A 19447-nucleotide genomic window follows, 5' to 3' on the forward strand; every position below is an offset into this window, starting at 1 on the left:
ATGTAATCATGCATATGCATTTTTTTGTGTGTTTGCCTTCTTTCACATACCATAAAGTTTTTCAGATCCATCCTGGATGTATCTTTTTATTACCAAGTACTATTTTACTGTATAAATGTACCATGATTTGTTTATGCATTCATGTTATACATTTGAGTGATTTCTAGTTTTTGGCTAATATGAATAATGCTACTATGGACTTTCTTGTACAAGTTTTTTTTTTTTTTTTTTCTGGGTATACATGTTTTTGTTTCTGTTAAATATAATTTTGGGGTCATTGAGTACATGTATTTTCAACTTTATAAGAAACCACTGAAGTCTTTCCCAAAGTGGCTGAACCATTTTGCATTCCCACTGGCCCTCATTAATAGTTCCAGGTGCTCCACATCCTCACCAATATTATTATCAATCTTTTAAATTTTAGCCATTGCATTAGGTGTATAATAGATAATACAATTTTGATTAGCAGTTCTCTGATTACTAATGATTACTTATTTAATATGTTTTTAAAATATTTATTTATTTTTGGGAAAGCACAAGCAGGGGAGGGGCAGAGAGAGGGGGACAGAGGATCCGAAACAGGCTCTATGCTGACAAGCTGACAGCAGCCCAATGTGGGGCTTGAACTTACCAACCCTGAGATCGTGACCTGAGCCAAAGTCGGATGCTGAACCGATTGAGCCACCCAGGTGCCTCCTTATTTCATTTGTGATTTGCCATCTGGCTATCTCCTTTTGTGAAGTGTCTATTGAAGTCTCTTGCCCATTTTTCTATTGGGATGACTGTCATTTCCTTGTTGCTTTGTAGGAATTCTCTATATATTATGGATGCATATCCTTTTTGGGTTAGACACATTGCAAATATTCTAACTCCACAGTGTTCCCTTTTTACTCTTAATGGTATCTTTTTTTTAAACAGCTTTTTTTTTTTTTTAATTTTTTTTTCAACGTTTATTTATTTTTGGGACAGAGAGAGACAGAGCATGAACGGGGGAGGGGCAGAGAGAGAGGGAGACACAGAATCAGAAACAGGCTCCAGGCTCTGAGTCATCAGCCCAGAGCCCGACGCGGGGCTCAAACCCACGGACCGCGAGATCGTGACCTGAGCTGAAGTCGGACGCTTAACCGACTGAGCCACCCAGGCGCCCCTGATTCGTACACTTTAAATTGGTGAATTGAATGGCATGTAAATTGTATATCAAAAAAGCTGTTGGGGCGCCTGGGTGGCGCAGTCGGTTGAGCGTCCGACTTCAGCTCAGGTCACGATCTCGCGGTCCGTGGGTTTGAGCCCCGCGTCGGGCTCTGGGCTGATGGCTCAGAGCCTGGAGCCTGTTTCCGATTCTGTGTCTCCCTCTCTCTCTGCCCCTCCCCCGTTCATGCTCTGTCTCTCTCTGTCCCAAAAATAAATAAATGTTAAAAAAAAAAAATAAAGTGCACGAATCAATGGTTTTTGCTATATTACATTATAAGCTTTTAAAAATTGTGGTAAAATATATATAACAAAACTTGCCATTTTAACCATTTTGAAGGGTATAATTCAATGACAATAATTATGTTCATAATGTTGTTCAATCATCATTACTATCTATTCCCAAAACTTTTTCATCACCCCAAACAGAAATGTTGTAACTCTTTAAAAAAATTTCTTTCAATGTTTATTTATCTTTGAGAGAGAGAGAGGGAGAGAGAGAGAGAGAGAGAGACAGTGTGGGAAGGGCAGAGAGAGAGAGAGGAGACACAAAATACAAAGCAGGCTCCAGGCTCTGAGCTGTCAGCACAGAGCCTGACATTGGGGCCAGAACCCATGAACTGTGAGATTATGAGCTGAGCCAAAGTTGGACGCTTAACTGACTGAGCCACCCAGGTGCCCCCAAATTTTGTAACTCTTATTGGTGTCTTTTAATGACCAGAAATTTAAAGTTTTAAATTAACTCATTTTGTCAGCTAGTCTTTTCTTTTTTGTGGTTAATATTTTTTGTACCCATTAAAAATGTTTTCTCACTACAAAATCAGAAGTAATAATAATTGTCGCCATAGTAATAATGCATTTGTAGATTAGGCTGTAATATAGAATGTGATTTTATCAGTCTGCAAGGTCCATGTCAGAAGTATTGCATCCTATGAGAATGGTACCTGTGGAGTTGTGCCACTCCAGGCCACGCCATGGACCATGTCTGTTTTGTTCACAGTGCTATCCTCAGCTCTTGCAGAGCAACTAGCAGGGGCTCAACAAATACTGAATTTATTTGCTGCATGTATAAGGCAGTGGGTGAAAATTTTCTGTTCTTTAGTGGAGATGCAGAGAAAACAACTTCTCTCTGGCTTAAAAAAAGGGGGGGGGGAGGAAAGAAAATTAGGACAACATGTAATGGTATTAAATGATAATGAAAAAGACCCCAGAAGATTGTTAAGCATTTATAACCTCGGAAAAGTTGCGCAGACCAGTCTGTAGAGGAGCTAATATAGGTCAAATCCTTAATGCACTATTACGCTTTTTTCCCCAAAATACATCTAAAGCATGAGTTGAGAAACTTACTAAAAATGTCCTAGCTTCAGTATTAAACAAATGAGAGAATCATGGTAAGTACAGTTGCAAGATTTTAAAGGACTCAGTTTAAAGAAAGAAAGAAGGGAGAGAAGGGGGAGAGAGAGAGAGAGAGAGAGGAGAAAGCAGACGGGCACATGTAGAAACAATAAATTTCTCTTCCAGTGTTTGTTCATATGTCTTGACTCCATGAAATGAAGGGTATCATTGCTGCTTGTGAAATGGGGATAATAACAATTCTCTATCAGGGTTGTTGTGAATCTTAAATGTGGTCACCTGGCTGAATTTCTTGGCCATAGTAGGCACAATATTTCTCACAGCGTGAAATTTTAACAATCGTGATTAGAACTGGTGAATTTGCTGTGCACCTAGAGAAAGTCTGGTGTGTATATAGGAGCCAGAAGGAACTTTACAAGTTAATACTGTGGCAGTCATCTTGTATGTGTAATAAGTGTGGCATGGGCCACTAGCTATGTCGGTCAGAGTTCTTCCCCAGGGTTTTAAGGGGATCTGGCAGAGAAGAGACTCATTTCTCCATTGCGAGGTTGTGGAGATATGCCCTAGAGTTGGGGTTGGGGAGGCCCATTTACAGAAGCTGTTTGAGCCCATGGAGCCCATCCTGAAAGCAAAGATAAGGATGCGTCCAGATTGATCTCTCTCTTCCCTCCATTATTTATATGATTAAATATGGTCTTCTTTTTGGCTTAAGCTAGTTCGAGTTGGGGTTTTGTCTCTTGCATCCAGAGAGTCCTGATAAATACAAAAACAACTTTGGAGTGTTTACATTAATTTGTAAGTTCTCTGTTAAGGGTGTTTAATTTTAGAAGCAATTGTGTTATCTATCATTTATAGTTTTTACCTTATCTGTGTGGTTTATTTTCATTTGAAAAGCCAATTTAGACGTATCACAAGATTCTTCCTCATGCTAAGATGGAATACATACAAAATGCAGTTTTTTTAATGTTTATTTATTTTTGACAGAGAGAGAAGACAGAGCATGAGCGGGGGAGGGGCAGAGAGAGAGACAGGGAGACACAGAATCTGAAGCAGACTCCAGGCTCTGAGCTGTCAGTACAGAGCCCGATGCAGGGATTGAACTCACAGACTGCAAATCATGACCTGAGCCGAAGTCACAGACTCCGACTGAGCCACCCAGGCGCCCCCAAAATGCAGTTTTTTAGATACAATATTGCAGCTTTCTGTAACAGCAGTCTGCTGCATTATTTATTCAATGTCCTCAGTAGAGTAACAGTAACATTTAATGAGGTATAGCATTTAAGGAGTGTGGAGTTTTCAGCTGAATTTCAATCTGGCTTTCCCTCATGGAAATATGATCCTTGTAGGAATTCCCCTTGATACAGCACAGTGATTTGAGAGGTAGTTTAGAAGAAGAGATTTTATATTTCACTCAGGCACTGAAAGAGAAAATGTCAGTCTTCCTGAATCCGAATCATAGAAGCTGCAGACATTTTAGGAAAAGCAAAGATTTGAGAGCCTGTCATATGATTTTGAAAGCTAAAGCAGTAAAATAGTTTCTATCTGGACAGAAACTTGATGATTTCATTGATCTCAAACAATAGTTAATACTACTGATTACTATTATTATTATTAACTGATTTATTGAAGTCTGGTTTCATACCATAAAAACCCACCTTTTTTTACAGTTAAATTCAGTGAGTTTTAGCAAATTACATAGTTGTGTAACCATCACCCCAACCATCCTTAGAACATTTTTATCATTCTAAAGAAAGATCCCTTGTACCCATTTGCATCCACTGTCCGTTCTCACCCCCAGCTCCAGACAACCACTTTCTGTCTCTATACATTTGTCTTTTCTGGACAGTTCATGTAAATAGAATAATGTGTTTTTTGTGTCTGACTTCCTTCATTGACATAACATTTTTGAAGTTTATTCATGTTGTAGCACATATCAAAACTTCATTCCTTTTATCATTAAATAGTATATCATTATATGAAACATGCCACATTTTGTTTATCCATTTACAAATTCATAGACCTTTGGATCATTTCCAGTTTTTTTGATTATTATGAATAATACTGTTATGAATATTTATAAGTTTTTGTGTGGACATATGGTATAAATTCTCTTGGGTAGATTTCTAGGAGTGGAACTGCAGGGCTCTATGGTAAATTTATGTTTAATTTTTAACTTAATTTAATTTTTTTTAAGTAGGCTCCACACCCACGGTGGGATTGAACTCAGGACCCTGAGATCAAGAGTTGCATGTTCTACTGAAACAATTAGGCACTGAAACAATTAGGCACTCCTAATTTTTTTTTATTTTTTATTAGAATATAGTTGACAATGTTACATTAGTTTCAGGTGTACAGCTTGTGGTTTGACAAGTTTATACATTATGCTATGTTCACCACAAGTGTAGCTACCATCTGTCCCATTATATTGCTATGACAATATCACTGACCTTATGCTCTGCTTTTTATTCCTGTGACTTCCGCATTCTATAACTTGGAGGCCTGTACAGTATCTTCCACTTCTCTTCACCCATTTTGCTCAACCCTCCACCCCCCTTCCCTCTGGCAACCATCACTTCTTCCCTGTAATTGTATGGCCGACTCTGCTTTTTGTTTATTCCTTTTTTTAAAATATTCCATTATGAGCGGAATCATATAGTATTTGTCTCTCTTACTCTGACTTATTTCACTTAGCATAGTACCCTCTAGGTCTATCCATCTTGTCTCAAATGGTATGTTTAAATTTTTAAGTAACTGCCAAACTGTTTTCCCAAGAGGCTGTACTATTTTACATTCCCATCAGTACAGTATGAGGGTTATTGTTTTTCCATATCCTTGCCAACATTTGTTATTGTCTATCTTTTTGATTATCACCATTCTAGTGGGTATGTATAGTAGTATCTTACAGTTGTAATTTGCATTTCCTTAATGACTAATGATGATGAGCATCTTCTCTATGTCTATTGGCCATTAATATGTCTTCTTTCCAAAAATGTCTGTTCACATATTTTGCCCATTTTTCAATTGGTTTATTTATGTTCTTGTTATTACCAATGATTTTTAACAGTTTTTTTGATTTTGAATAAGTCTGATATCCTCATTACCAGAATAAGTGGGAAATCTGACAAGTGTCTGGATTTCTGTGCATGTGCTGCAATGAATATGTAACTGAAATACAGGGTAGTATTTAAATTTAGTTGTTGTTGTTTAGAGAAAAAGAGACCCTGGTGGGATTCTGTGGACATTTGCAGAATTTTAGGAGTGTACAGAGACCACTGAGAAGTGCTGAAAAGGCTTCATTTGCCAGCATGCATTATCATGGTCAAGCAGGGAGGGCACTCTTGTTATTTTCCACAGGAAAACAATCCTGGAGAGCTGTATCAGCACACTTCCCCGACTGCCTTAACCCACAGACGTTGACTAGTGACTACATACTAGTTCTACCTTAGTTTGAAATATTCCTGGAATTTACTTGCTTTGTAATTTGGTGATTCATCAAGAGAATTATTGAGCAACTTTTTTTTTTTTGAGCAACTTTTGAATTACTTATCACTGCTTGATAATTAGTATGAAATGCTTTATTTATATAGAGGGTCAGGGCATGTGAAATAGTATGTTTAAGTCATGTTCAATTCACTTATAAATTTGGGGTCATGGATTGGAAATACTCTTATTCTACTTCCTTGAATTATTTCTCCTACAGTTTTTTTTTTTTTTTTTTTTTTTTTTCTGGTTCTCCTCTGTCATGTGTTACTAAGGTATTTGTATAACACAGCCAAGTGTCTGGAAGTAAGCTGTGGAAACTTCAATGAGCTGTAGATTTTTAGTTCGGGAAAGATCGTTAATGATTCTCTCTCTCAAGATTTATATTTTGCTATGTAGGAGATTTTGATTCCTTAGGTCTGAGGTGGTGCCTGGGAATCTGTTTTTGTGAGTAGAGCTTCAGGTGATTCTTAGGGATCAGGTAGGTTTGGGAAATACTGGCGTGGTAGTTAAGATCAGGGCTTTGGAATCAGATGTCACATTTCATTTAACAGCTAGCTGTGTGTTTTGGGGCACATAAATCATCTCTTTAAGTTTTAGTTTCCTCTAATAACAGTTCTTATCTCAGAATTATCAAGAGAATTAAAAGAACTAACATAGATAAAGAGCATGGCCCATAATAAATATCCAACAAGCATTATCTGTTGTAATTATGTTCTATTTAACAATCAGACAAATATTTGAGTATTTATGGCCAATGATGAAATTTGGCAGTGAAGAAATTTACCAATTTGGGGTGCCTTGGTTAAGCAGGCTCAGGTCAGGATCTCACAGTTTAGTGAGCTCTAGCTCCACGTAAAGCTCTTCTCTGACAGTGTGGAGCCTGCTTGGCCTTCTCTGTCTCCCTCTCTCTCTGTCCCTCCCTCGCAAGCTCTGTCTCTCTCAAAATGAAATAAATTAAAAAAAAAAAATTACCATTAGTAGTGGGGTGGAGATGAGATTTTACAGTAAAGCCAATAAGTTGTTTAATCAAGGGGTGTCTGGCTGGCTCAGTTGGTGGAGCATGGGACTCTTTAAGACCTCTAGGTGCGAAGTTCAGACCCAGATTAGATGTAGAGTTAAAAAAAAAGTTGTATCATCAAGTAAGTTAAGAAGAGCCATCCTTTTGAAGAAAATAAATTATAGGGGAAGACTGTGCTAGAACTGGTTTGTAGGGTGAGTGAGAGGAATACAGTAGTGTGGGAACTAGAAGCAATAAAGCCCCAGAGGCAGGAAATGATAAAGGCTCACAAAACAGTGAACAGTCCCATTGGTCTCTTTCATATGGCAAACCTGGAGTAGTGTCAGGAGATAAGGACAGAAAGATGGGTTTTTGAGAGAGGATTTAAGGAGCTTGGCTTTTTTTTCCCACTGAGAATCTTGAACAGGAACATGATAGTAAGAATGTAGTGTACTTTAATCGCCTAAAAAATGTACTTTAGATTAACTTGGTAATAGCGTGAGGGTAAGAATTGATTCAGGGGGGAAAACTAGGAGTTAGCTTTAATAGTAATAGTGATTCAGTAGTAATTAAGGATTAATAACAATGGGAATCTATATCGTAAAACGAAATGCAAATACTTAAAGTACATCTGCAAGATGCTGTGTGTAATTCCACAGTCCAGGTAAATACAGAAGGAAAAAGTCCATATGAAAGATTTTTCATGTGGCCCATATTAAAGTGGCCCGTATTTACTTATTTATTCATTTTTAAGGCGTATCCTTTATTTCGGTAGCTCTCAACTTTGAGAGCCAAGAGGAGCGGGAAGTAACACCCCAGGTCCCACGAGAGAGGGGCGGGGAGCAGGCCCCGCAGCCCGAGGGGGCGTGTGCAGGGGCGGGGACGCGGACGGAGGTGCGCGGCAGCTCCGGGGTATCGCGAGAGTTGGGCGGGCCGAGCAATCGCAGCAGTCAATTCCCCCACCCTCCCGGGAGGAGCCGCCGGCCCTGGGCTCTCCAAATTCTGAGCTCTCATCATGGCGGCGGCGGCCGCGGCGGCCGTCGGGGGGCCGCAGCCGCCCCAACCCGAGCTGCCCGCGCCCGGGCTGGCCCTGGACAAGGCGGCCACCGCGGCGCACCTGAAGGCGGCCCTTAGCCGGCCGGACAACAGGGCAGGTGCTGAGGAGCTACAAGCGCTGCTGGAGCGAGTGCTGAGCGCCGAGCGGCCGCTGGCCGCGGCTGCGGACGGCGAGGAGGCGGCGGCAGCCGGCGGCGGGGGCGGTCCGGGGGCGGCCGAGGAGGAGGCCCTGGAGTGGTGTAAGTGCCTTCTGGCGGGCGGCGGAGGCTACGACGAGTTCTGCGCAGCAGTGCGGGCCTACGACCCCGCGGCGCTCTGCGGCCTGGTCTGGACAGCCAACTTCGTGGCCTACCGCTGCCGGACGTGCGGCATCTCCCCCTGCATGTCGCTGTGCGCCGAGTGCTTCCACCAGGGCGACCACACCGGACACGACTTCAACATGTTTCGCAGCCAGGCTGGGGGTGCCTGTGACTGCGGGGACAGCAACGTGATGCGGGAGAGTGGGTGAGTGGAGCCCCCCTCCGGGGCGGGGGGCACGCCGGCGGCCCAAGCCGGGTCTGGGGAGGCCTGGGGCGTGCGGAAGGCTGGGAGCCGACCCTGAGCTGTCACGGGAAGGGGGTGGGGGAGGGTGCAGCCACACGGGGATGGAGGTGACTGAGCTGTCGGCGGCGGAAAGGGAATGGGGAGCGGGGAGAGCAGAGCGCATGTTTACGGAACGAGGCTTTCAATTTTCGGGGAAGCCAGGGCGAGTGTGTGGTAGCGACAGAAGAGCCAGTGCGTGGGGCAGGAGGGGAAGGAGGAAAGGGGAATCTGGGGAATCAGGTGTCAAGCTGTCAGTTGTGTACTTCTCGGGAAAGGCTTTAAAGCTGCCGGATTCTTGGGAAGAAACTGATGATGTGATTTGGATTGGCTGGGCGGGGGATGGTGTTAGGGACGGAATTGGGTCGCAGGATTGTAAGAGTCGGGGAGGTGGTCTTGCAGCCAGCTGCAGGGGAGAACGGCTTGGGGAGAAGGACTTCTGAACTGTCAGTGTGTCTGTCAGTATCGGGGAAGGAGCTCTAGCGCTTGAGAGGTTGAGGGAGGAGGGAAGGGGAGGGGCCTGCATGAAAAGTGACTGTTGAGCTGTCAGTGGAGTATTTGGTGTGCTGGAATGACATCTAGAATTGGGCTACTGAACAGTCGGTTACAGAATACCCTACACACCAGAAGAACAAACAAAACACTGAGCGAATTAGGAATCGAGTGTTAGGTCTTCTCCAGTTAAAAGGGCACTTTATTCACTCGCTAATATGCGAACCTCTATCTAAAGAGGGACAGTCAACAAATGTTTTTTTAGATAGCAGCAATGTACCAGGGTGTTGGGACTTAGGACAAAAGGCATTTCAGAGATTGCAGTGAGCTAACGAGTTGGTACGTGTATACTGTCTTGGTTTTGGGACACGATATCAATGTCTGGGGAAGTCCTGGGAAAAGAAGAAACCTGATGCAAGAGAGGACATTTTGTCTGGGCGGTAGTTGAAAGGATGTTAGCAAACCCAGTTGTTCAAGTTTAAAATTTTTTAGGTTTTATAATTGATGATAGAGCATAATCCCTTTAGAAATGGTCACTGTTTTCTTCTTTGGAGTATTTGTAGGTTACTTTTACTATAGAACCTTTGTATCTATCAGGTGCAGGCAAGGCACCTAGGATATGGAAGATGAACAAGACATTGACCGACCTCTTAAACCGCTTAAGTAGAGTAGAAAATGATAAATTCTTTAAATAATCTGGAAGTTAGAGGAGGCTTCTGTGCAGAGGCAGTACTTCAGGAAGGAGGTATTTTGACCTTGCTACTGCAACTACTAACAACAACAACGGCAGTAGTAATTGCAGCCAACATCTGGGAACTAAAAAATGAAATATTAAAAAAAATATTTAAATATTTAACTATTTAAAAAATTAAATACTTAAAAATTAATATTTGAATAGCTAAAATATTCATATAGCTAAAAAAGCAAAAGAAAAAAATAAAAAGATGCACGGTTTGAAGTTTCCCTCCTATCTTGTCTTTTATCTGCCCAGTTCCTTCCCACCATTATTACTTTTCTTAGTGCTTAAAAACGAATAAGGATGAATATGTATTTTGATTTTTCAGTTTCTTTTATGTAAAAGGTAACATATACACTGTTCTATACATCTTGCATTTTTCACTTATCCAAGAGGTCTTTCCATGTCAGTAAATCAGTACTCTAAGAGTGTTGTTAACACTTTCCTGGTTGGCTCAGTCGGTTAAGTGTCTGACTTGGGCTCTGGTCATGATCTCATGGTTCGTGAGTTCAAGCCCTGCATCTGGCTCTGTGCTGACAGCTTGGAGCCTGCTTTGGTTCTCTCTGTCTCTCTGTCTCTGTCTCTGTCTCTCTCTCTCTCTCTCTCTCTCTCTCTCTCTCTCTCTCTTTCTGCCCCTCCCCTGCGTGCACTTTGTCTCTCTCTATCAAAAACGAATAAAGGTTAAAAAAAGGAAAAAAAAAAAGAGTGTAATTAACACTTTGGATTTTTATCCATCTGTTTGGTAAACAGTGGTCAAAGATTAACTGCTTTACATTATGTAACTCTTTTAATCTCCAACAGTTCTGAGATTGTTACTGTCACTACTCTCATGATACAGAAGAGGAGGGTGGGGCACAGAGTTTTAAAAACTTGTTTAGGATTATACAGGTAGTAAGCTAGGTATGCTGGCTCCAGAGAGTCACAACTCAACATTTCTCTCTACTGTCTCTACAAATAGCATTCCTATTGGTACTTCTGTTTGATACTGTGTTTTGTCTTTCTTTTTTTTTAATATGCCATTCCTATTTGAGCTTTTGTTTATTTTTCTTTTTAAAAATGAAAAAAAATTTAAAAGGGATTTTAAAACAGGAATTGGAACAATCCTTTACTGATATTCAGACATTTTTTTTAAATTAAAAAAAATTTTTTTTAAATGTTTTTATTTATTTTTGAGACAGAGAGACAGAGCATGAGCTGGGGAGGGGCAGAGACAGAGAGAGACACAGAATCTGAAGCAGGCTTCAGCCTCTGAGCTGTCAGCACAGAGCCTGACACGGGGCTCGAGCTCATGGACCATGATAGACCTGATGGTCTGATGATAGACCTGATGGACCTGATGGACCTGATGGACCTCATGGACCATGATAGACCTGATGGACTGAGCAACCCAGGCGCCCCTATTTAGACATTTTTTACTTCTTAGACTAGGTTAGCATTTGGGATGCCCCTAAACAAGGTGAAAGTAGGAAATAATATTGATTCTGTCTTGAAGTTTGGAACACGGTAGTAATTGTCGAGTTGATCTGATTGAGTTGCAAGTCTGATCTGTAATTGTGATGCTTCAGTGCTGGGGCGGAAAGATCTCTGAGTTTCTTTGAAGGTACTCATACAGGTTTTCGGGCATTTGACTGTGTCAGATAGTTCACATCCTAATCTTACAACATTTGCCTTTCTTTGCTGACATCTGGTAGATTCTTATTTTTTTTCCTAGTCAGGCAGTGCTCTTATGAGTTGATACATAGTACTAAATAATTACTGTTGCCTATCTGAAAGGCAGAGCTGTTGCTGTATGTGCTAGCAGCTGCCATGTCCAATTTCAAGGTATTCCAAGGTAAACAATAAAAGTATTGTGGCCATGTAAATATTCTGAGATTTTTACAGCTCTGGATTAGAAAGAATAATTCCAGGCTACACAGAATTAATCTACTGCCTGGAGAGACAGAGGTGATGTTAGCCAACAGTGCAGGTTAAAAGGCTGCCTCTGGAACCTTTTCAGAACTGGAAATCATCAACAAATTATAGCAGTTTTTCTGGTGGGCAAAGCTGGACTATCCTGGCATGGACAGAATATATTTAACTTTTCTCAGTTTTCTCAGTTTTGATATTTCTTAAAACCCTGTTAGGTTGCTAAAAATTAAAGACGTGTTGTTTTGGAGTTGTAACTGCCATAGAAATTTATAAATCCCATTGTTCAATAAATTTTTAAGCAAGTATTCTATTTTTCTCTGTATCTGTTTTCTTAGTAAAAGAGAGAAAAACCTGCTGTGCCTTAATCCTTTCCCCAAATGTCCGCTTTGGGTAAGATTTTGTATGATTGGAGATGGGGAAGAAGCTTGGATCCATCACAACCTATATTACTATTTAATTTTCAAATTTATAATTATAGAAATATGGGGAGAAGATTTAAGTTATTTTTGATTAGTGTTATAGATATAATGTAATATTAACAGGTATACAAACCAAAGGAAGAAAACAACTGAGAATTCATTTGTGGGATGAAATCACAAAGGCTATGGAATATGGAAGCTAGATATTAATAACTATATCATAACAGCATAATTTTGCCATTAATGAATAAATGCATCATTGTCACAAATGATTGAAGGATGGATAAAGTTTAAAAAAGTAATGAAAAATCTAAAATCATGTCTGATTGGTTCTGATGATGCTAACCAGAAGTTGGAATTTTAAACAATTAGTTCTCAAATTTTGATGAGATGATGACCATTTTTATGTTCTATCCTGTATTTATAGATTTTTTTGTTTTTTGCCTCCTTGCTTGTTCTTCTTACACATTCTAAGCTCCTTAAAAATAGGAATCTCATCTTGCAGTTAGTTAATCAGAGGCCAGTGTAGTCTCGTGCACTTACTAGATGCTTAGTAAATTGTATAAAATAAATTGAATTCAGTTGGATAAAATAGTGGTTGTTGTATCTGAAAATTTACCCTAAGATTACATTGGTTTAGGTATTCAGGAGGTGGCACTGATTATTAAATTCATAGCATTTTTTTTCCAGAGTGATTTAGGTTTAATTTCCTTCTTTTTTAATTTCAAAAGTAATACATATTGCTTAGAACATAAAAGTAAGTGGATAAAGTAAAAAGTAAGGGTTCCTCTTTCCTCCATCCCACTCCTCAGTGAGAGATTTCCCTTATTTTCTTTTGAGCTTAGCTATACATTTAAAAGGTATTAGTTATAATTTACTTTGCAATTGTAGATGTTTTGTTGTGAGAAATTTTTAGGTTATTTGGTCTGTGGCAGTGCCAGAAATGGAAGCAGTGAATGTCTGGTTGAATTGTGTCATACTCTGCTGTACCAGGCTTTTTTCCCCTTACCATATTTATTGCACACGGTCTCTTATTAGTGCACATAGAACCATTTTATTTTGTTTTTTTTATTTTTAAAAAAAATTTTTTTTCAACGTTTTTTATTTATTTTTGGGACAGAGAGAGACAGAGCATGAACGGGGGAGGGGCAGAGAGAGAGGGAGACACAGAATCAGAAACAGGCTCCAGGCTCCGAGCCATCAGCCCAGAGCCTGACGCGGGGTTCGAACTCACGGACCGCGAGATCGTGACCTGGCTGAAGTCGGACGCTTAACCGACTGCGCCACCCAGGCGCCCCTATTTTTTTTTTTTTTTTTTTATAGTTAAATTATAGTTCATTGCATTTTAAATTTTTTTTCCTGTTAATTTATGCTGTCATTTCCCTACTGGTAGACATTTAAATTGTTTTCAGTTTTAGAGTATTATAAACATTGTTGCAGTCACTATGCTTATATACACTTATTTGTATATATGTGTGAGCACATGGGTGAGGATAAATTCCTAGAAGTGATATCTTGCTTAAAGGAAGTGTATATTTTAAGCTTTGATAGACCCTCCAAAGACATGGATTTACACTCCCACTGACAATGTATGAAAGAGCATGTTTCCCTATGTCTTGGCCAGTGTATATGGTGTTATCTGTATTTCAATCTTTGTTAAGTGAGAAGTGTATCTTGTTTAATTAATTATTCCTTTCTCCACTGCTCTTTACTTCCAAACTGGAGTATTTTGAAGCAAATCTCAGTTATATTATAAATTAATTTATGAATATGTGAATATGTATCTCCGTAAAGAGATAATAAAAATAAACTCATAAGAATAAAACATAACCCAAATGTCCATTGACAGATGAATGGGTCAACAAAATGTAGTTTATACATAAGATGGAATGTTGGGGTGCTTAGGTGGCTCAGTTGGTTTAAGCATCTAACTCTTGATTTTGGCTCAGGTCATGATCTTATGGTTCCTGGGATCCAGCCCCTAGCTGTCAGCGTGGAGCCTGCTTGGGATTCTGCAGCCCCCTCTCTCTCTGCCCCTCCCCTGCTTACGTGCATGCATGCTCTTTCTCTCAGATAATAAATAAACTTAAAAAAAAAGATGGAATGTTACTCAACCTTTAAAAGGAATGAAGTTCAGACACCTGCTAGGAATGAAGTTCAGACACATGGATTGTGGTGATGGCTGCACAACAATGTGAATGTACTTAATACTACTGAACTGTACATTAAAAAAAGGTTAAATTGGTAAATTTTATGTATATTTTATCACAATTAAAAGAACAACCACAATACCATTACCACACCTAAAATATTCAGATATTTTTAAAGTCTTCAAATATCCAGTGAATGTTCTGATTTTCCCAGTTTCATGAATGATTTCTTAGAGTTGCTTTAGAATTAGGATCCAAACAAGGCCCTCATATTGTGTTTGGTTGTTGTATCTCTTAGGACTCTTCTATGTTATAGCCCCCTTAAATCCACCCTTCCCCCCCCCTTTTTTTGTTCTCTGCAGTTGAAGAAACCTTCGTTCTGAGTATTACTGATTGCATCTCTATGATGTGATGTTTAACTTGTTCCTCTGCCCATTATTTTCTGTAAACCAGTGGTTGGGATCTAGAGTCTTGATCAAATTTTAGGTTATGTTTTTTTTGTTGTTGTTTTGTTTTGGCAAGGAAACTTTATAATGGTGTTTTATACTTCCTGATTCATTGTATCAGGAGCTACAGATCGTTTCCTTGTCTCTCCTTTAGTTAATGTTAGGATTAACTAGTGGCTCAGATTTGTCAGTGTGATCCATTTGTTATAAAGTTACCTATCTTAATTTTTTTTTTTAATGTTTATTTATTTTTGAGAGAGACAGAGACAGAATGTGAGTGGGTTGGGGCAGAGAGAGAGGGAGACACAGAATCTGAAGCAGGCTCCAGGCTCTGAGCTGTCAGCACCGAGCCCAATGTGGGGCTGAAACTCACGAGTTGCGAGATCACGACCTGAGCCGAAGTCGGACGCTCAACCGACGGAGCCACCCAGGTGCTCCATAAAGTTACCTATCTTGTTAAAGATAGTAGTAACTACTGATTATTATTGTCCAGATCCATATTTTCATTAAGGTTTGCAAAATGGCTATATTCTAATTGTAGTATTCCTTTCATACTCTAGTGAGAGCTTTTTCTAGACTACTTTTAAAATTTCAAGGATCACCTACACTCACATTTGGCCTCTGCCTGCACTGCCAACCTTATCCATTGCAGTGGGATCCTCATTTGTTTAACTCACTGTATGTACATTCCTGTCCTTGAACTTTTATGTTAAACCTTCTCCTGCAAAGTCCAGAGGCACGTTTTACTTTCACTGTCCAGCTCATCTGTAGGGGCACCACTCCTATAACATAAGTACAGCGTGAAACCATACTGTAGGATTTGATTTTCTGAATTGTAACAATTTTTTTCATTTCTAAGTTATATCTCTCCAAATAACCAACTTTCAATATTTGATGATAAAGACCTCTTTTGTTTATACCTCACACATATTTAGAGTTTTAGTAATTTGGTTAATCATATCATATTTTGTGTTTATTGATTTTGTGGGAGAGTGTTAGAGCTAATCTCCTAAATTATTTATGTACGTATCCATGCATTTACATGGATTACTTTGTGAAATTTTCTTCCTTATGAATCTGGAATTTTCTCTACAGCGATATCCATCTAATTCAGGTCACAAATTCAAACAAGGGAACAATGACACTCCCCATGATCCAAGAGCTTGGAGGAAGAAGAGTTGAAGAATTTTTTTGTTATCTTTTCTGTGTTCAGTGTACTTTTTTTTTTTTATTGCTAATTTACTAGAAATAGTATAGACAGATTCTTAGTGTAGCAGATTCTACTTGAGCTGGAAGTGTAATCTCTAGTCATCTTCATTGTAGTAAGGTTTAACTACAACACAGCAATTTGGAAGACTTATTAGATTGTAATTATTTTTTCTAATCATTTTAATGTTATATAAAAATCATTAAAACTGTTTTCAACTATGAAACATTTTTAATACACAGAAAGGCACAAAAATAATATAAAAATACCTTTGTACTCACCACTGGGATTAATGGATGTTAACCTTTTGCCTTGTTTGCTGTAGAGCTTTTTCTGGTCAAAGAACTAAAGGTCATCCTCTTCTCCCTTCCTTTCTCTTTCCCTCCTCAGGAGTTACCATTATCCTGAAATTCCCATGTCATATCCATGCATGCTTTGTACTTCTACTACATCTAAGCAATATATGATTGTTTTACTGTTAAAATTTTGCATAAATTTTATATTATGTGAATCTTTTTGCAGCTTGCCTTTTTCACTTACCAAGTTACTAATATGGATTAGTTCATTCATTTTTAACCACCATTAAGCATTCTGTGGTATGACTGAATCATGGTTTGCTGATTATTTTGCTAACGGACAATTAGATGCTTTACATTTTTGCATTGTTTCCACAGGGCTGCAGTGAACATTTTTGCATGTGTCTCTTTGTGTAGATATACTAGAATATTTTTAGGATAGATTCCTGGGAGAGGAATTGCTAGGTCATAGAGTGTGTTGTTCTTCATATATGTGTGTGTGTATCTATACATACATATGTACACATGTGTACGTGTATATGTATACATACTTGTATATACATATATGTACACACACGTGTGTGTGTGTGTGTGTGTGTGTGTGTGTGTTGGATATAAACATTTAAAATTTTTTTAATTTAAATTTTTATTTTAAGTTTAAAATTTTAATTTTTAATTTTTAAAACTTTCCTGACTACTGGTAAAGTTGAACATTTTTTCATGCTTTTAGGCTATTTGAATTCTTCCTTTGTGATTGCTGGTTCATATTCTTTACCTGTTTTTTATTTTTTATTTATTTTTTTGTTTTATCTTACTGAGTTTTAAGACTACTATATATATATATATTCTAGATCCTGATCCTTGGTTATGTGGATTCCTAATTTCATCTTTCAATCTGTGGCTTGTCTTTTCCTCTTGTAATACACAATAGTGTTATAAAAAAAGCTTTAAATTAAAAGTGTAACTTTCCTTCTATAGTTGGTATTATTTGTTTCTTTTTTAAATGTTTATTTTGAGAGAGAGTGTATATGCGCAGAGGAGGGACAGTGGAAAGGGGCAGAGAGAAAGGGAGAGAGCGAGAATCCCATGCAGGCTCCAAGAGCCTGATGTGGGGCTTGATCTTATGGTTGTGAAAATCATGACCTGAGCCAAAATAAAGAGTTGGATGCTCAACCAGCTAAGCCATCCAGGCATCCTTTATTTGTGTCTTTTAAAAGCAGTCCTCTCTATCTTTGTTTAGAAAAATGCTTATATGTTTTGTTTTAAAAGATTTAAGGTTTTGCATTTCATATTTACATCTTTATTTCCTCCATCAATCTATAGCACTACCTCTCATATATCCATTTCCTACATGTGTCCTAAGCTTTCTGTTGTATTGGTATGTCTCTGGCAACAGTATCATACTGCTTCAATTATGGTGACATTAGAATAGTTATTGATATGGCAGGATTTCCCTTATTATTACTCTTTAAAAAAAATTTTTTTTTAATGTTTATTTATTTTTGAGACAGAGAGACACAGAGCATGAATGGGGGAGGGTCAGAGAGAGGGAGACACAGAATCTGAAACAGGTTTCAGGCCCTGAGCTGTCAGCACAGAGCCCGACGCGGGGCTCGAACTCACGGACCGCAAGATCATGACCTGAGCCGAAGTCGGCCGCTTAACCGACTGAGCCACCCAGGCGCCCCCCCTTATTATTACTCTTAAAAAGAAACTTGGCTATTCTTGGTCCCTAACTCTTTCATTTTAATTTCAGGGTAACTTGTCAAATTCTGTGGAAAATTTCTGTCTGATACTGATTGGAATCATATTAAATTTGAGGACATTTTAAAAGGAGACATGTACAAGGATATTCATTATAATACTGTTTTAAATTGGGAAAAATTGGAAACAAGGAGATTAGTAAACTATGGTTTAATCATGCAGTAGAATACTTTGCACTAGAATACATATATTATTGTCTTTATAGTATTTAGTCTGCCTATCCATGAGAGTAATTGTTTTTTCTTCCAGTAAAGTAATTTTGTCCATAAGTTGTGTATCTTTTGTTAGATTTGTTCCTCATTACCTTATTTTTGTTTCTACTATAAGTAGTATCCTTTTAAAAATTATTTTTTCCAATTTCTCATTTTTTGCTCTTTTGGTAATATTTTATATTATAAACATTTTCAAATGCTATTGAGTTTCTTAATTGAGCAACCTTCAACCTTCTCAAATTTTTTTTCCCTAATAGTCAATCTGTAGATTTTATTAATGAGTGCTTATTTTATATCAGGAATTTACATATGTCTCATTTAACATTTTCAGCAAGTCCTAGGGATTGATATTAGCATCTACATAAGAAAATACTATCTCAGAGAAGCAACTTGAGCAAAGTTACACAGCTCTTATTCACATCTGTTTCTGTCCACATCCAAAGCCTGTGTTCTAAGCTCCTTCCTGGCACCTCTGTTGTTACTGTGTAGTAGTGAACGTTAAAGAAAACTTTACAAAGAATTTGATCTGGTGGGAGATTGGGAGGTGAAGGATGACATTGTGGATAGAAGGAACAGAATACATAAAGCTTCACAGGCATGAAAGAATATAAGGCAATCAGGTGCTAGAGTAGTTCTCACCTTCTTTCTTGAATAATGTTAAAACAATTTTTTTAAGTTTATTTATTTTGAGAGAGAGAGAGAGAGACAGCGTGAGAGCAGGAGGAGGGGGAGCGAGAGGGGAGACACAGAATCTGAAGCAGGCTCCAGGCTCTGAGTTTTCAGTGCAGAGCACAACGCAGGGCTCAGCCCACAAGCTGTGAGAGATCATGACCTGAGCCCAAGTAGGGAGCTTACCTGACTGAGCACCCTCAGGCACCTCTCTCTTAAAAATATTTAAACTGAGTAGAGAATTTTAGTTGACATTTGTTTTCCCTTGCACTTTGATGATACTATTCTGTTGTCCTCTGGTTTCTATTGTTGAGAAGTATTTCAGTGTAATTGTTTCTTTGCAAGTAATCTGCTTTATTTATTGGTTGCTTTTAAGGTTTACTTTTTGGTGATCTGTAATTTCACTATGATGTGTCTAGGTGGGACTCTATTTGTTGGGTTGGTTCTAGATGAAGATTTTGTCTCATAGCTTCTGGAAATTCTCAACCATTG

At 38.8% G+C, this 19447-nt stretch overlaps 1 protein-coding gene across 7 annotated transcripts in view; it reads left to right on the forward strand.

The window, feature by feature from the left end:
* Positions 1-7970: 7970 nt before the first annotated feature.
* UBR3 (ubiquitin protein ligase E3 component n-recognin 3) overlaps positions 7971-19447 on the forward strand; it is a 244481-nt gene continuing 233004 nt past the window's right edge. For 3 of the 7 annotated variants that reach the window (XM_023259445.2, XR_002744827.2, XR_006583267.1), the window contains exon 1: positions 7971-8581. In XM_023259445.2, the coding sequence (XP_023115213.1) occupies positions 8037-8581 (545 nt within the window). In that variant the 5' untranslated portion in view covers positions 7971-8036. The remainder of the gene's footprint in view (positions 8582-19447) is intronic. The other 4 variants (XM_023259440.2, XM_023259442.2, XM_023259443.2 and 1 more) reach the window with 2 other exon arrangements.

This window comes from Felis catus, chromosome C1 (genome assembly GCF_018350175.1).
Source record: "Felis catus isolate Fca126 chromosome C1, F.catus_Fca126_mat1.0, whole genome shotgun sequence".
In the NCBI taxonomy this organism is placed as follows: Eukaryota; Metazoa; Chordata; class Mammalia; order Carnivora; family Felidae; genus Felis; species Felis catus.